The 19,165-nt window shown below is 42.9% G+C and overlaps 1 protein-coding gene across 1 annotated transcript in view; it reads right to left on the reverse strand.

Moving 5' to 3' along the window:
• Nucleotides 1–370: 370 nt before the first annotated feature.
• The window catches only part of LOC139559801 (voltage-gated purine nucleotide uniporter SLC17A9-like), a 29,620-nt gene continuing 10,825 nt past the window's right edge, over nucleotides 371–19,165 (reverse strand). Inside the window, exons 4-13 of the mRNA XM_071376161.1 lie at nucleotides 16,750–16,849; nucleotides 10,311–10,441; nucleotides 10,041–10,137; nucleotides 9,281–9,377; nucleotides 8,799–8,886; nucleotides 8,606–8,640; nucleotides 8,401–8,516; nucleotides 6,224–6,279; nucleotides 6,081–6,110; nucleotides 371–5,652 (exon numbers count right to left, since the gene is read on the reverse strand). Coding sequence (XP_071232262.1) covers nucleotides 5,474–5,652; nucleotides 6,081–6,110; nucleotides 6,224–6,279; nucleotides 8,401–8,516; nucleotides 8,606–8,640; nucleotides 8,799–8,886; nucleotides 9,281–9,377; nucleotides 10,041–10,137; nucleotides 10,311–10,441; nucleotides 16,750–16,849 — 929 coding nt within the window. The 3' untranslated portion in view covers nucleotides 371–5,473. The remainder of the gene's footprint in view (nucleotides 5,653–6,080; nucleotides 6,111–6,223; nucleotides 6,280–8,400; nucleotides 8,517–8,605; nucleotides 8,641–8,798; nucleotides 8,887–9,280; nucleotides 9,378–10,040; nucleotides 10,138–10,310; nucleotides 10,442–16,749; nucleotides 16,850–19,165) is intronic.

A 19,165-nucleotide genomic window follows, 5' to 3' on the forward strand; every position in this document is an offset into this window, starting at 1 on the left:
CACGCTTGATGGTTTTACTATTGCTCATCCGTTATCACAAGGGTGTGTGCAATGAGTACAAAAAGTATGATATGCAAGAAAGTACAACACCACTGAAACATCTTTGAAGTTAATTGCCACGATACAAGTCTGATTGGGCGGAACAAAATAAGTATATGACATCTTGTAGACATACGTAAAACACACACTTACATTTTTTGTATTTCTAAAGTAAGACAAAACATGCATTGTACTGCCCTTTTCCAATGAGCTACTTTGTGACTCTTGATTCTAAGCCCTCTGCTGCCCCTGTGTGGTAGCAGGTGAAAGTACATCTTACAGTCTAACCACGTCACTTTCTATGGCAGAAAGGAATAGTCCAACAACTCACTACAGTTGATAAAATAGTTGTATTTATTTCAAGTTCAATAAAATAAGATTACAAATACAATATGTTTTAAGCAATAGAATACTATTTATTTTGCATAAACCTTTTGAAATCTTTTTTGATATTTAATATATATTACATTGTCTTATCAAAAATAGTCAGTATGCTTTTGCAGAAAGCTACACGTTTGTGAAATGTTGGTGGCGGAAACATAATCAGAATTATATGGTTCCTGGCTCTAATTCAATGGGCTGATATGACACAACATATCAGCATACAAAAGGGCAGCATGTGACACAGGGGGGGGTCTATTCTGGAGAAATTGAAGTTCATCAAAATTCCAATTAAATCATTTTTAAAATCCTAATTGAGATGCCATTTTTCTATTCTTGAATTAGAATTTCAATTCACTCACTGATTTTACTACTGGTTGGACCCCAAACCTGATGTGACAGAAATCAAACAAGCAATGAAGGCATTTTCAAACAATCATCAGCTAAGGCAAGTGAAGTGAAAGAGCTTTTGAATAAGGGCGTCTCTTAGTCAGCTTCTGTGATCGAAAATGTTGGGTGTTCAGTTTACAAAAAAGTAAAAACAGTAGACTACAAATTGATCAGACATTGACAAACTAGGACATAGCTTTTGTACAGTACCCGGTCACTAACATGTGTGTTACCTTTTGTATGCTAAGGCCTAAGGTATAAAGCAGGTCTATATGTACGTTTAATGTATATATGATTCTACAGGTATAGTCAACACTGTTCATGTATTCAGTAACAAGAACATGTTCAATCAAAAATGCCATAATATAACCGATTCATAATGTCATCCTGTTTGACCGCATCATAACCTTACTGCAATCAGGGCCTTTGTTTCTGAGAAGCAAGCACCCTACTGTGTCCGTACCACTCTGTGGGTGGTAAAGCTTAACGTGTTAAAGACGACGTCACATCCTGTCCGGACCGAAGTAATCATAACGAACAGGGAGCCGTCTACGGCATGACAGTTGACTGACTCGTCAGCTGTGGGGAACTGCATCCATAAAGTCTCCTTTAAGTGGCCACTCTCAAATGATACATCATGGCATCTTTCTACAGGTCTCCTATGCTTTATTGACAACATCATTGATATCAATTTCCGTATAAATGAAATACATAAAAAAAAATATAAAAAAATATGATTCAGGTATTTCTATTTGAGCACATCATGCAATTATCAACTTTACATTAAAAAAAAGAAAACGTAATAACCTTTGGCCTTCTTAATTTAACATAAAACAAATCCTTCTAGCTAAATGCATGTAGAGGCTACAGTCTCTCGACGACAAAACGAAATGCAGTGAAGCACACTGACGAGCATGTAACCATGGTGACAGACGACGGCAGGTAAATTGTACAGTACATCAGAGTGGGTGTATGGGTGACTAGTCACCTCCTAATTAGATGCCACTCACACAGCCGTCTATTTTTCTTTTAGTCTGCTTTCCCAATAGTCTCCACAGAGTGGGGCTTCCTTCATCAGCCACAAACACACATCTTGCTCGGTGCGTGCACTTTAGGCAGGGTTACCTGTAGAGCACCCACCGTCAAACCGACTACTCCCACACGTCATTCTCCTCATATTCCTCCAACATAAACACAGACCTGTGTGTGGAACCAGGAGACACTGAGGTCATACTGAACCTTTGAACTGTTAACCACAGTCACTGTTTCCACGACCGCTACTCCACAGTCCCAGCCCAACAGGCCCAACCATGGCTGAAATTCAAACAACCAAAAACATGGCAGGAATGGTTCTTTAAATCCAAATATTGAAGCACTATCAGTGTTCCGCTAGGATTTTTTTCAGCAGTGGTGGCAAGGGTAGTGGGTGGGAAGGGAGGATTGGTGCATTGCAACTAGTGTTAGTGCAATGACATGTTAGCTGTTCCCATAGAATTAGACATTGAGCCAAACGACTATCCCTTTAAAAGCACGCCTCGGCAGATTTACTTATGTATATACACACACACACACAGTTGAAGTCGGAAGTTTACATACACTTAGGTTGGAGTCATTAAAACTCGTTTTTCAACCACTCTACAAATTTCTTGTAAACAAACTATAGTTTTGGCAAGTCGGTTAGGACATCTACTTTGTGCATGACACAAGTCATTTTTTTAACAATTGTTTACAGACAGATTATTTCACTGTATCACAATTCCAGTGGGTCAGAAGTTTACATACACTAAGTTGACTGTGCCTTTAAACAGCTTGGAAAATTCCAGAAAATTATGTCATGGCTTTAGAAGCTTCTGATAGGCTAATTGACATAATTTGAGTCAATTGGAGGTGTACATGTGGATGTATTTCAAGGCCTACCTTCGAACCCAGTGCCTCTTTGCTTGACATCATGGGAAAATCAAAATAAATCAGCCAAGACCTCCTCAGAATTGTTTTTGTAGACCTCAAGTCTGGTTCATCCTTGGGAGCAATTTCCAAACGCCTGAAGGTACCACGTTCACCTGTACAAACAATAGTACGCAAGTATAAACACCATGGGACCACGCAGCTGTCATACCGCTCAGGAAGGAGACGCGTTCTGTCTCCTAGAGGTGAACGTACTTTGGTGCAAAAAGCGCAAATCTATCCCAGAACAACAGCAAAGGACCTTGTGAAGATGCTAGAGGAAATAAGTACAAAAGTATCTATATCCACAGTAAAATTAGTCCTATACCGACATAACCTGAAAGGCCGCTCAGCAAGGAAGAAGCCACTGCTCCAAAACCGCCATAAAAAAGACATGACATTTGAGAAATGTCCTCTGGTTTGATGAAACAAAAATAATGACCATTGTTATGTTTGGATGAAAAGGGGAAGGCTTGCAAGCCAAAGAACCCCATCCAAACCGTGAAGCACGGGGGTGGCAGCATCACGTTGTGGGGGTGCTTTGCTGCAGGAGGGACTGGTGCGCTTCACAAAATAGATGGCATCATGAGGCAGGAAAATTAGGTGGATATATTGAAGCAACATCTCAAGACATCAGTCAGGAAGTTAAAGCTTGGTTGCAAATAGGGCTTCCAAATGGACAATGACCCCAAACATACTTCCAAAGTTGTGACAAAATGGCTTAAGGACAACAAAGTCAAGATATTGGAGTGGCCTTCACAAAGCCCTGACCTCAACCCTATAGAAAATTTGTGGGCAGAACTGAAAAAGCATGTGCCAGCTCTTGTCAGGAGGAATGGGACAAAATTCACCCAGCTTATTGCGGGAAGCTTGTGGAAGGCTACCCAAAAACATTTGACCCAAGTGAAACAATTTAAAGGCAATGCTACCAAATACTAATTGCGTGTAAGTAAACTTCTGACCCACTGGGAATGTGATGAAATAAATAAAAGCTGAAATAAATCATTCACTCTACTATTATTCTGACATTTCACATTCTTAAAATAAAGTGGTGATCCTAACTGACCTAAGACAGGGAATTCTTACTAGGATTAAATGTCAGGAATTGTGAAAAACTGAGTTTAAATGCATTTGGCTAAGGTAAACTTCCGACTTCAACTGTATATATATAAATAACCAAAAGTATGTGGACACCTGCTCGTCGAACATCTCATTCTGAAAAGATGGGCAATAATATGGAGTTGGTCACCCCTTTGCTGCTATAACAGCTTACACTCTTCTGGGAAGGCTTCCACTAGATCTTGGAACATTGCTGCGGGGAGTTGCTTCCATTCAGCCACAAGAGCATTAGTGAGGTCGGGCACTGATGTTGGGAATTAGCCCTGACTCGCATTCGGCATTCCAATTAATTCCAAAGGTGTTCGATGGGGTTGAGGCCAGGGCTCTGTGCAGGCCAGTCAAGTTCTTCCACACCGATCTCGGGCAAACCATTTCGGTATGGACCTCACTTTGTGCACGGAGGCATTGTCATGCTAAAACAGGAAAGGTACTTCCCCAAACTGTTGCCACAAAGTTGGAAGGACAGAATCGTCTAGAATGTTATTGTATGAAGTAGTGTTAAGATTTCCCTTTACTGGAACTAAAGGGCCGAACCATGAAAAACAGCCCCAGACTATTATTCCTCCTCCACAAACTGTACAGATGGCACTATGCATTGGGGTAGGTAGCGTTCTCCTGGCATCCGCCAAACACAGATTCGTCCATCGGACTGCCAGAGGGTGAAGTGTGATTCATCACTCCAGAGAACGCATTTCCACTGTTCCAGAGTCCAATGGCAGGAAGCTTTACACCACTCCACCCGACGCATGGCATTGCGCATGGTGACCTTAGGCTTGTGTGCGGCTGCTCGGCCATGGAAACCCATTCCATGAAGCTCCCGATAGTTCTTGTGCTGACTTTGTTTCCAGAGGCAGTTTGGGAACTCGGTAGTGAAAATGTAGCATGACAATGCCTCCGTGCACAAAGCGAGGTCCATACAGAAATGGTTTGCCGAGATCGGTGTGGAAGAACTTGACTTGACCGAGGACATATGATTTCTACGTGCTTCAGTACTCGACGGTCCCGTCCTGTGAGCTTGTGTGGCCGTTGTTGCTCCTAGACGTTTCCACTTCACAATAACAGCACTGACAGTTGACCGGGGCAGCTCTAGCAGGGCAGAAATTTGACAAACCGGTGACATCCTATAACGGTGCCAAGTTGAAAGTCACTGAGCTCTTCAGTAAGGCCGTTCTACTGTGCTAATGTTTGTCTACAGAGATGACATGGCTGTGTGCTTGATTTCATACACCTTGAAGCTGAAATTGCCAAATCCACAAATGTCTATATAGAGAGAGAAACAATTGAGAGTTGTTAAATTAATATAGGAAGAACACTGACTATGATCTAACATCTAGGATTCACTTTCACTGCTGTTTCACTTCTTTCACTTCTCAAATTCTGATGTGTATGTTTTGATACATTTAACAGACCAAGGCTCTCGCTGTTCTCTTTCTATATTTAAGTCTCCAGTGTGCATTCTGTGGTACATGGGCATAGGTTCTGGTCCTGTTTCGGGGACTCAGATGTGTATAGTGTGGGACCTGGTCCCGTTTTGGCCCCTCGGTTTAAAAAGGTGGTTGTTGAGGGACCAGGGCTTGCTGCCACATCTCAACGTTGGGACTCAGATGTGGATGTTGTGGTAGTGGCCCTTGGAAGAGTCAATGTCGACCCGGCGGGCCTCAGCGAAGGCCAGGAAGGTGACCAGGCCCACCAGGTTCACCACAGTGATAAGGGTGAAGACAGATGCCCACGACCCTGTAGCCTCAATCAGATACCCCGAGAAATACACCATCAGCACACCTGGAGAAACACACACACACAATCAGACACGCAGAGGAATACAGCATTAGGAAGCAATACATGCACGCACAAACTGAGCAGTTTCCGACTACGGCATATCATATCAACCAATGACAGTTCAGCCTCCCATTCCCAGTTGTGTGCGGTATAAGTAAACGGATTCAAACGCCCCTTCCCCCTACGGTGCCCTAACTGTCATCTTCTACTCCCTCAATTATTTATCTGACACAAACTATATTATCACTCCAGTATGAAATATGCATGGAGCCAATGAGACTGACAAGAGACACAACCCAAAGTCCTGCCTTTAGAACAATCCGATTATTTATTCATCGCTACCTCATGAAAGGACAACACAACTGATCCTGGAACTGTTGGTGAAAGATTCATGTTTCTGCTTTAGTTTGTCCCTCAGTGAACATGCTTACCTGAGAAGGCTCCACAGGTATTCATAACACCTGCAATGAAAAATAGATACATGATTCATTTGTAATATTTGACAGGACTGTAATATTCAATCAAAAGTCAAATCTGCTGAGAGGTGGATAAATTAGCCACTGCTGTAACATACCAAACAGAGCCCCGGCACATGACGGAGCCAGGTCCTGAACATTCACAGACACACCGCTGGAATACAGACACAACAAGACACGTTACTGTCTGCCCCAGTAGACAAGGTGTTAAACAGACTCCCTATACTGTCTGCATCAGTAGATAAGGTGTTAAACAGACTCCCTATACAGTTGAAGTTGGAAGTTTACATACACCTTAGCCAAATACATTTAAACTCAGTTTTTCACAATTCCTGACATTTAATCAGAGTAAAAATTCCCTGTCTAAGGTCAGTTAGGATCACCACTTTTTTTAAGAATGTGAAATGTCAGAATAACAGTTGAGAGAATGATTTCTTTCAGCTTTTATTTCTTTCATCACATTCCCAGTGGGTCAGAAGTTTACATGCACTCAATTAGTATTTGGTAGCATTGCCTTTAAATTGTTTAACTTGTGTCAAACGTTTTGGGTAGCCTTCCACAAGCTTCCCACAATAAGTTGGGTGACTTGTCCCATTCCTCCTGACAGAGCTGGTGTAACTGAGTCAGGTTTGTAGGCCTCCTTGCTCGCACATGCTTTTCCAGTTCTGCCCACAAATTTTCTATAGGATTGAGGTAAGGGCTTTGTGATGTCCACTCCAATACCTTGACTTTGTTGTCCTTAAGCCATTTTGGCACAACTTTGTAAGTATGCTTGGGGTCATTGTCCATTTGGAAGACCCATTTGTGACCAAGCTTTAACTTCCTGACTGATGTCTTGAGATTTTGCTTAAATATACCAACATAATTTCCTGCCTCATGATGCCACCTATTTTGTTAAGTGCACCAGCCCCTCCTGCAGCAAAGCACCCCCACAACATGATGCTGCCACCCCCGTGCTTCACGGTTTGGATGGTGTTCTTCTGCTTGCAAGCATCCCCCTTTTTCCTCCAAACATAATGATGGTGATAATGGCCAAACAGTTCTATTTTTGTTTCATCAGACCAGAGGACATTTCTCCAAAAGTACGATCTTTGTCCCCATGTGCAGTTGCAAACTGTAGTCTGGCTTTTTTATGGCGGTTTTGGAGCAGTGGCTTCTTCCTTGCTGAGCAGCCTTTCAGGTTATGTCGATATAGGACTTGTTTTACTGTGGATATAGATACTTTTGTACCCGTTTCCTCCAGCATCTTCACAAGGTCCTTTGCTGTTGTTCTGAGATTCATTTGCACTTTTCCCACAAAAGTACATTCATCTCTAGGAGACAGAATGCGTCTCCTTCCTGAGCGGTATGACGGCTGCGTGGTCCCATGGTGTTTATACTTGCATACTATTGTTTGTAAAGATGAATGTGGTACCTTCAGGCGTTTGGAAATTGCTCCTAATGATGAACCAGACTTGTGGAGGTCTACAATTATATTTGGCTGATTTATATTGATTTTCCCACGATGTCAAGCAAAGAGGCACTGAGTTTGATGGTAGGCCTTGAAATACATCCACTGGTAAGCCTCCAATTGACTCAAATTATGTCAATTAGCCTATCAGTAGCTTCTAAAGCCATGACATCATTTTCTGGAATTTTCTAAGCTGTTTAAAGGCACAGTCAACTTAGTGTATGTAAACTTCTGACCCACTGGAATTGTGATACAGTCAATTATAAGTGAAATTATCTGTCTGTAAACAATTATTAGAAAAATTACTTTTGTCATGCACAAAGTAGATGTCCTAACTGACTTGCCAAAACTATAGTTTGTTAACAAGAAATTTGTGGAGTGGTTGAAAAACGAGTTTTAATGATTCCAACCTAACTGTATGTAAACTTCAACTGTATTTTCTGCCTCAGTATGTAAGGTGTTATACAGACTCCCTATATTTTCTTCCTCAGTAGATAAGGTGTTATACAGACTCCCTATCTTTGTCACCTGAACATATTAAACCCTATTAAACTGACAGATAAGATAAGTGGAACTACATAGTCGCTGTTAAAGCACGGCGCTTGTGGGGGGGGGGGGGGGGTGATTACGTTTATATGATCCATTCCACTGTCGGTTATTATCTACATCCTGCATTTATCATTTACATCCTTGTACACTTCCAGGATCCAAACAGCGCAGCCCTCAAGGATTAGTACATGTGGCTGAATATGGTCAGGCCCTAGATGATAGACACTAGGTTTAGGGGCTAGGCCTAGGAGCGGATTTGGGGACGAGCGTCGGTACCTGTGGCTGAAGGTGGTGAGGCCCATGGTGGCAGAGACAAAGGCCACAGCTGTGGGGAAGGTTGTGGTGCCACACAGCAGGAGGGTAAACACACTGGACACACCCATGGAGAAGAACTGACCAGGACACAAGGAGAGGGAAAGGCAAATCTAAAGTTAACCAGTAATGCCAATTTTGGCATTGAATCGGAAACAAGCTACAATACCTGCATAAGCTTCCTCACAGCAGCAGTGTCAAACCCTAGAGAGACAGAAAGAGACAGAGAGAGAGAGAGAGATGTGGGACAGAGCAATAGTTAAAAACCTTGACAATCGTATAAGGGTACCTACCAACTTCGACTGATAAGTAAAACATTCATTTGTTTCCTGATGATAAATAGTTGATATCTCTGGCATTACCTTGGCTGATAAGGTGGTCAGAGAGACAGCCACTTAAGAGAGAAGAGGGGATGGCCACAAACCACGGGATAACATTAAACACCCAACCCTGCGGGGAGAACACCATAACATTTAACACCAAGAACACTGATATTACCTCAGACATGTACGACATTAATAACCCATACGTTTTTTAAGAGACAGTGATCCAACTTGGCGAACATCTAAGTTTGGGGAACATCCGAGTTCCTTAGCTAGCAGAGTTTTATGTCTACACCATGTCTACAGCGCCCTCTCTTGGTTTACTCAGTGGTATTACACAGGTCTGTCAGATGCAGGGGGGTCTGACTCGCTTTGAGCCATTTCGTATGTACACTTTCAAGTGTGTCTGTTGTCTTTGCCATTCCAACCTTGAACTCCAATGTGGCATTTCAAGTTCTGTTTTGTCTTGTCTTCCGAAGGGATGGGTCGGGAGAAGAGGAGGGATGGAGGGGGCAAGTTACCTTGGCATCAGGGAAGGTGTCCTTGAAGTAAGTTGGTAGCCATGACAACAGTGTGAAGAAGGTGCTCGCAGTGCAAAGGTGCGTAATAATCACAGCACTGAAGGGAGGATAATGGAGACAGAGAGAGAGAGAGAGAGAGAGAGAGAGAGAGAGAGAGAGAGAGAGAGAGAGAGGGAGAGGGAGAGGGAGAGAGAGAGAGAGAGAGAGAGAGCAAACACATAGAAATAAGTTAGTGTACCACTTCTATGACTCATATTTTAAAGCTCGGAAAATATTCCACAGCAGTTCCTACTTTTACTGGCTGTAAAAACTTACGTATGGGTCACCACTACAATTATATTAATGTGCTTGTGCAACATAAAAACAAGCAATGTCAGTATGTTCATTGTACATTTATTTCAGAGTGTTTAAATAGCTTTCTCTCCACTGAGTTTCGCTCATTCAAGAACTGAACGGTGTCAGTCCCGTGCTGCAAATCCATGCTCACACCAACCCCCACCCACACAGTCAGTGACATTTCTGTTCAGTGGTTCATTTTCCTATCAAGGTGTGGTTTAGCCATTACAGGAAATAAAATCAACCAACCAGACAAGACATGATTTCTGTCATTGTAAACAGGGCCGATCAGTTGCATGGGGTTCTATAAATAACAGCCAATAGAGACAGGCACAGAGGATATGAATGAAGCCTTCATGTGAGACGGAAACATCTACAGGGAAGTGAGCTGATCAGAGAGGATTGTGTGTGGGCCTTATCTCACCAGACAGCAGGTTGTTTGAAGAGACGTAGCCAGTGTCTCCTGGACAGTTTGGGCCGGGGCCCTCCACGACCCAGCGACTCCAATGTGATGATAGGACCTGGAACAAACACACACACAAAGAAAGAGAAAGAGGAAAGTCTGAGCTCAGTGTGGAGCTCAGAGGAAGTTCATGACAACAATGGGAACAGATGGCTAGCAAATGTGTTTACTTTCAGTTAGATATGCATATTCTCATTGCTCATAAACCCAGAACACATACGCACGCCTTACCTTCCCCTTTGAGCAGGTATTTCCACACGCAGTACGCCCAGAGGACAGAGAGTAGACCAGACACATAGAACACACTCTCCCAACCATACTGGTCCAGCATGAGGGAACCAGCCCCCCCAATCACCAGTGTCCTGCAGGAGACAACAGCACTGGTCATACACTCAAAGTGTAGTTTAAAGCTTTAGCTGCAGACCGTATTGTTTTTTTACTGCAATGGCAAAACAAGACCATCTGTGGAGAACTCCTGACTGGAGACAGAGAGAAACGTCTGTGGCTCCCTGATGAGTTGGTTATGGCCAGCCCAAAATGACATCCCCCCCGCAACTCCAAAGACAAACGGCTGACCCTGGCTTCCATAACAGATGACCTCAACAACAGCAGCACTTAAAACACCCCCAGTAAAAACTGCCCGAAGGCACAGATCTAGGATCAGCTTAGCCTCCCTCAATCCTACCCTTTAAACACCAGTGGGGGAAACAAAAAAATGGAGCTTAGGTCAGCATAGGGTTGCAAAGCTACTGGTAATTTACCAAAGTTAAAGGAATCTTCGGTAATATATCAAAATGAATTCATATACAGTGCTAATTTTTTTATATCTGTGTCCATATTATCCATGAGTTTCTTGTGGATAGAATACATGGCTCAAGAGAAAATAGACTAATTAATGAAAAAAGCATCTATCCAACAATGGCATTATAACTCTTCCAACTAATGCCTTTTTTCACAACTGCCACCAGTTTGGTGCCAAAAAATGTACAACAAACACAGACGTAGTAAAATAAATAAAAGTGTGTAAAAAAAAAAAAGAAGAAGGAAGTGTCACGCCCTGACCATAAAGAGCTGTTTATTCTCTATGTTGGTTGGGGCGTGATAGTGACTAGGGTGGGTCATCTAGGTGATTATTCTTATTTTTTTCTTTTTTTCCCCCCACCTTTATTTAACCAGGTAGGCTAGTTGAGAACAAGTTCTCATTTACAATTGCGACCTGGCCAAGATTAAGCATAGCAATTCGACACATACAACAACACAGAGTTACACATGGAATAAACAAAACATACAGTCAATAATACAGTAGAAAAATAAGTCTGTATACAATGTGAGCAAATGAGGTGAGATAAGGGAGGTAAAGGCAAAAAAAAAAGGCCATGGTGGCGAGGTAAATACAATATAGCAAGTAAAACACTGGAATGGTAGATTTGCAGTGGAAGAATGTGCAAAGTAGAAATAGAAATAATGGGGTGCAAAGGAGCAAAATAAATTAATCAATACAGTAGGGGATGGGGTAGTTGTTTGGGCTAAATTATAGATAGGTTATGTACAGGTGCATTAATCTGTGTGCTGCTCTGACAGCTGGTGCTTAAAGCTAGTGAGAGAGATAAGTGTTTCCAGTTTCAGAGATTTTTGCAGTTCGTTCCAGTCATTGGCAGCAGAGAACTGGAAGGAAAGACGACCAAAGGAGGAATTGGCTTTGGAGGTGACCAGTGAGATATACCTGCTGGAGCGCGTGCTACGAGTGGGTGCTGCTATGGTGACCAGTGAGCTGAGATAAGGCGTGGCTTTACCTAGCAGAGACTTGTAGATAACCTGTAGCCAGTGGGTTTTGCGACGAGTATGAAGCGAGGGCCAACCAACGAGAGCGTACAGGTCGCAATGGTGAGTAGTGTATGAGGCTTTGGTGACAAAAAGGATGGTACTGTGATAGACTGCATCCAGTTTTTTGAGTAGAGTGTTTGAGGCTATTTTATAGATGACATCACCGAAGTTGAGGATCGGTAGGATGGTCAGTTTTACGAGGGTATGTTTGGCAGCATGAGTGAAGGATGCTTTTTTGCGAAATAGGAAGCCAATTCTAGATTTAATTTTGGATTGGAGATGCTTAATGTGAGTCTGGAAGGAGAGTTTACAGTCTAACCAGACACCTAGGTATTTGTAGTTGTCCACGTATTCTAAGTCAGAGCCGTCCAGAGTAGTGATGCTGGACGGGCGAGCAGGTGCGGGCAGTGATCGGTTGAATAGCATGCATTTCGTTTTACTTGCGTTTAAGAGCAGTTGGAGTCCACGGAAGGAGAGTTGTATGGCATTGAAGCTCGTCTGGAGGTTAGTTAACACAGTGTCCAAAGAGGGGCCAGAAGTATACAGAATGGTGTCGTTTGCGTAGAGGTGTATCAGAGAATCACCAGCAGCAAGAGCAACATCATTAATGTATACAGAGAAGAGAGTCGGCCCGAGAATTGAACCCTGTGGCACCCCCATAGAGACTGCCAGAGGTCTGGACAACAGGCCCTCCGATTTGACACACTGAACTATCAGAGAAGTAGTTGGTAAACCAGGCGAGGCAATCATTTGAGAAACCAAGGCTGTCGAGTCTGCCAATAAGAATGTGGTGATTGACAGAGTCGAAAGCCTTGGCCAGGTCGATGAATACGGCTGCGCAGTAATGTCTCTTATCGATGGCGGTTATGATGTCGTTTAGGACCTTGAGCGTGGCTGAGGTGCACCCATGACCAGCTCTGAAACCAGATTGCATAGTGGAGAAGGTACGGTGGGATTCGAAATGGTCGGTAATCTGTTTGTAAACTTGGCTTTCCAAGACCTTAGAAAGACAGGGTAGGATAGATATAGGTCTGTAGCAGTTTGGGTCTAGAGTGTCACCCCCTTTGAAGAGGTCGATGACCGCGGCAGCTTTTCAATCTTTGGGAATCTCAGACGATAGAGAGGTTGAACAGGCTAGTAATAGGGGTTGCAACAATTTCGGCAGATCATTTTAGAAAAAGAGGGTTCAGATTGTCTAGCCCGGCTGATTTGTAGGGGTCCAGATTTTGCAGCTCTCTCAGAACATCAGCTATCTGGATTTGGGTGAAGGAGAAATGGTGGGGGCTTTGGCGGGTTGCTGTGGAGGGTGCCGGGCTGTTGACCGGGGTAGGGGTAGCCAGGTGGAAAGCATGGCCAGTTGTAGAGAAATGCTTATTGAAATTCTCAATTATAGTGGATTTATCGGTGGAGACAGTGTTTCCTAGCCTCAGAGCAGTGGGCAGCTGGGAGGAGGTGCTCTTATTCAACATGGACTTTACAGTGTCCCAGACCTTTTCTGAGTTAGTACTACAGGATGCAAATTTATGTTTGAAAAAGCTAGCCTTAGCTTTCCTAACTGCCTGTCTATATTTGTTCCTAACTTCCCTGAAAAGTTGCATATCACGGGGGCTATTCGATGCTAATGCAGAACGCCACAGGATGTTTTTGTGCTGGTCAAGGGCAGACAGGTCTGGAGTGAACCAAGGACTATATCTATTCCCAGTTCAATTTTTTTTGAATGGGGCATACCTTTTTAAGATGTTGAGGAAGGCACTTTTAAAGAATAGCCAGTGTTTTAGGGAGCGTTTGACAGTGATGAGGGGTGGTCGTTTGGTCGCAGACCCATTACGGATGCAGGCAATGAGGCAGTGATCGCTGAGATCTTGATTGAAAACAGCAGAGGTGTATTTGGAGGGTGAGTTAGTTAGGATGACATCTATGAGGGTGTCCGTGTTTACGGATTTGGAGTTGTACCTGGTAGGTTCATTGATAATTTGTGTGAGATTGAGGGCATAAAGCTTAGATTGTAGGATGGCTGGGGTGTTAAGCATGTCCCAGTTTAGGTCACCTAGTAGCACGAGCTCAGAAGATAGATGGGGGGCAATCAATTCACATATGATATCGAGGGCACAGCTGGGGCAGAGGGAGGTCTATAGCAAGCGGCAACAGTGAGAGACTTGTTTCTGGAAAGGTGAATTTTTAGAAGTAGAAGCTCGAATTGTTTGGGTACAGACTTGGATAGTAATACAGAACTCTGCAGGCAATCTTTGCAGTAGATTGCAACACCGCCCCCTTTGGCAGTTTTATCTTGGCGGAAAATGTTATAGTTTGCGATGGAGATTTCAGGGTTTTTGGTGGTTTTCCTAAGCCAGGATTCAGACATGGCAAAGACATCCGGGTTGGCAGAGTGTGCTAAAGCAGTGAGTAAAACAAACTTCTAATGTTAACATGCATGAAACCAAGGCTTTTACGGTTATAGAAGTCAACAAATGAGAGCACCTGGGGAGTGGGAGTGGGGCTAGGCACTGCAGGACCTGGATTAACCTCTACATCACCAGAGGAACAGAGGTGAAGTAGGATAAGGGTACGGCTAAATGCTATACAAACTGGCCGTCTAGCACATTCAGAACAGAGAGTAAAAAGAGCAGGTTTCTGGGCTCGATAGCATAGATTCAAGGCATAGTGTACAGACAAAGGACAAAAGATTAATGGTTTATGTTGGCCTGGTATGCTTCCCAATCAGAGACAGCTGTTCATCGCTGTCTCTGATTGGGGATCATATTTTATGCAGCCATTTCCCCTTTGTGTTTGTGGGATCTCGTCTACAGATAGTTGCCTGTGTGCACACCAGTAGCTTCACGTTTCGTTCAGTATTTTGTTGTTTTTGTTCGGTGTTCATTTAAATAAAAGAAAATGTACGCCTACCACGCTGCACCTTGGTCCAATCCTTACGACGATCGTGACAGGAAGTAAACATATTATAGAACAAAATGGAGTTGATGCTGGATAGTAAGCAATGCTCGAAAAGCCTTACTGTAAACAAACTTCCAGAAATAATTAAGGCACTCTCATGTAGTGAAAAAATGAAGTAGCCTTTATTGTTTTACGGCGTATGCATGGCAAGAATAAGAAAACAGACTTCATCAGGGTGACAAAGAATAGTGGTGGACAACGGGTTTATATCCAGGCTTATTGGCCATTGTTTACTGTATAGCATCAACTTCTTTTTGCTCTAAAGTATTTCATCCCATAATCAAAGAGCACCTCGTGGATGAACTAAAAACCAAAGTGCTCCTCTCCTGTGTCTCTCTACATTAAACATGTTATATTTAGGATAACGTTTTACAGCTTTGTAGTTCCAATTTATTTTCTTTTTTACCATCTTATTTGATTAATAATATATCTAACATGTGAAAAGGCCACACAGAGGGACAGAGATAATTACACACTGGGGTCAAGCTTCCTGCCATCTAGGACCTTTATACTAGGCAGTGTCAGAGGAAAGCCCCCAAAATTGTCATAGACTCCAGTCAACCAGGTCTTAGACTGTTCTCACTGCTACCGCACGGCAAGCGGTACCGGAGCGCCAAGTCTTGGTCCAAAAGTCTCCTTAACAGCTTCTACCCCAAAGCCTGCTGAACAATTCTTCAAATGGCCAACCGGACTTTTTGCATTGACACCTCCACCTTTGTTGTTACACTATCGCTACTTGCTATTTATTATCTATGCATAGTCACTTTACCCTTACCTACATCTACAAATTACCTTGACTAACCTGTACCGCTGCACATTGACTCGGTACCAGTACCCCTGTATATAGCCTCTTTACTAACCTGTACCCCTGCACATTAACTCGGTACTAGTACCCCTGTATATAGCCTCGTTATTAACCTGTACCCCTGCACATTGACTCGGTACCAGTACCCCTGTATATAGCCTCATTATTGACCTGTACATTTACTCGGTACCAGTACCCCTGTATATAGCCTCATTACTAACCTGTACATTGACTCTGTACCAGTACCCCTGTATATAGCCTCATTACTAACCTGTACATTGACTCTGTACCAGTACCCCTGTATATAGCCTCATTATTGACCTGTACATTTACTCGGTACCAGTACCCCTGTATATAGCCTCATTACTAACCTGTACATTGACTCTGTACCAGTACCCCTGTATATAGCCTCATTATTGACCTGCACATTGACTCGGTACCAGTACCCCTGTATATAGCCTCATTACTAACCTGTACATTGACTCTGTACCAGTACCCCTGTATATAGCCTCATTATTGACCTGCACATTGACTCAGTACCAGTATCCCTGTATAAAGCCTCATTACTAACCTGTACATTGACTCGGTACCAGTACCCCTGTATATAGCCTCATTACTAACCTGTACATTGACTCTGTACCAGTACCCCTGTATATAGCCTCATTATTGACCTGCACATTGACTCGGTACCAGTACCCCTGTATATAGCCTCATTACTAACCTGTACATTGACTCGGTACCAGTACCCCTGTATATAGCCTCATTATTGTCATTGTTTCTCTCTTTTTTTTTTTTTTTTAGTTTAGTTTATTTAGTAAATATTTTCTTAACTCTATTTTCTTAAAACTGCATTGTTGGTTAAGGGCTTGTAAGTAAGCATTTCACGGTAAGGTTGTATTTGGAGCATGTGACAAATAAAATTGGATTTGTTTTTACTGTGATCATTCGAAGTACCCAAAAGGGCCTCTAGATGTCTTGTGATAAATGACATAAAAATTCTTCAAAGTGACGAAAACTCTGGTAGTATCCAGTAATATTTGCCACCCTAGATCAGCGTGGAAACAGGAAGTTTTGCAGAGCCAGACTCACCCCAGATAGGAGCCACTGCCCACAGTGCTCATGAGGAATCCTCTCTCACTCTCCACCACCTTCTGAGAACACAGGCTAACCAGAGACGGGTAGTGCACACCTGGAGGTACAGATACACACAGCTCTGTTACGCTATATAGTGTCACACACACATTGGTTCATTCATTTAATACATATTTGGAAGGAACTTTCGTTATTCTGTCTTCTTTAGGCAATGTGATAAATGTTAGTAAAATGACAGAAAGTGGAAAACGGCAAAAGAAAAACACCATTATCTCAAATACGAAAGCGTTGTCGCCTGCAGAGTCAACAAACGAATGATTCATATCCTGACAGATGCGCGTCAAATCAACATCTAAATTGAATTGTAAATACTTACCTACGGGTCCTTTTTCAACAATGCAGAGTTAAAGATAAAAAAAAATTATAACATTTTGAATAGTGACACAATAAATAAATACACAAAAAGAACATACAGGTTGTACCAGTACTGAGTCAATATGCAGGGGTACGAGGTAATTGAGGTAGCTATGTACATATACAGTGCATTCAGAAAATATTCAGACCCCATGACTTTTTCCACATTGCTACGCTACAGCCTTACTCGCAAATAGATTAAATTGTTTTTTCCCCCTCGTCAATCTACACACAATACCCCATAATGACAAAGCAAAAACAGGTCTTTAGAAAATTTCACAAACGTATAAAATAAATAAATGAAGTATCACATTTACATAAGTATTCAGACCCTTTACTCAGTACTTTGTTGAAGCACCTTTGGCAGCGATTACAGCCTCGAGTCTCATTGTCACACCTGTATCTGGGGAGTTTCTCCCATTCTCTGTAGCGCACTCCTACATGTTGTAAAAGTGTTACATAATCGCTGTCCATTTCATTGCATAATGCAGCAAATAGAGGAGAGTTCAGGGGCCTTGCTTAAACAAAGTTAACCATTTTCACTGTAGTGTCCAAAACGTCTTTCAAGCTGCCAGCCATTCCCTTGGCAGCAAGAGCCTCTCAGTGGATGCTGCAGTGTACCCAAGTGGCGTCGGGAGCAACTGCTTACAAACACACTACCACTCCACTATGTCTCCCTGTCATGGCTTTTGCGCCATCAGTACAGACACCAACACATCTTGACCACCAAAGTCCATTTGATGTCACAAAGCTGTCCAGTACTTTAAACATATCCTCTCTTGTTGTCCATTTGATGTCACTGATGTGTTGGGAAACAGTGTTGTTTGATGAAGTAATTGTCTGTATAGTTTTTTTGGCCTTTTCCCTCAGCATTGTCCCAGCCATATCCACGGCAGCAGGAAGAATTAAGTCCTCCACAATAGTATGGGGCTTGCCTGTCCTAGCCACTCGGTAGCTCACCATATAAGACACTTCTAGCCCCTTCTTATTAATGGTATCTGTTGCTTTTATACGTCTTACTACTCGAAAGTCGTCTTTATTCTCACTCAAAAAACTCCCGTGGCATATTTTTCAATTGTCATGTTTAACTTCTAAATGTCTGCACAAGAGTGAAGGTTTCCCGCGAGAGAGTAACAGTTAATGTGATTGGACGTTAATTATTTGACTAGGCTACCTGTATTTGACATTGTGTTGTTATTTTGCTCAACACTAGATGGTTTCAATTTTATTTTTGGCAGTGAAACGAGGCTACTCAGGCGACAAAAAAAAAGAAACTCACCCAAATGTATAGCTCTGTTGGAAAATATAAATGTACTGTTTGAAAATCTGAAGAATTTATTTTTTGTTGAAAATTTGAAGAATTTTTTTTTTAAATTAAAGTGAATCACATTTTCAGTTGGCATACCCCCGACGGCATTGCGCCTACCAAGTTTAGGAATACCTGCTCTACATGATAAAGCTGCATAACTTTTTGAGTTTCTGAAGGCCCATGCCGAATCTTTATAGCCTCCTGAGGGGGAAGAGGCGCTGTCTTGCCCTGATAACTGTGTGCGTCTGGACCATGTTAATTCTTTAGTGAACTTGAAACTCAACCCGCTCCACTACAGCCCCATCGATGTGGATGGGGGCGTGCTTGCCCCCCTTTTCCTGTAGTCCACGATCAGCTTATTTGTCTTTCTGACCTTGAGGGAGAGGTTGTTGTCTTGGCATCACACTGCCAGGTCTCTGACCTCCTCCCAACAGGCTGCCTCATCGTCGTCAGCGATCAGTCTGTCGTGTCATCAGCAAACTTGATGATGGTGTTGCAGTCGTGCTTGGCCACACAATCGTGGGTGAACAGGACTAAGCACACCCCCCTGAGGGGCCCCGTGTTGATAGTCAGTGTAGCAGATGTGTTACTAACTACTCTCACCGCCTTGGGAAGACTGTCAGGAAGTTCAGGATCCAGTTGCAGAGGGAGGTGTTTAGTCCCAGGGTCCTGAGCTTGGAGGGGACTATG

This window comes from Salvelinus alpinus, chromosome 30 (assembly GCF_045679555.1).
Source record: "Salvelinus alpinus chromosome 30, SLU_Salpinus.1, whole genome shotgun sequence".
In the NCBI taxonomy this organism is placed as follows: domain Eukaryota; kingdom Metazoa; phylum Chordata; class Actinopteri; order Salmoniformes; family Salmonidae; genus Salvelinus; species Salvelinus alpinus.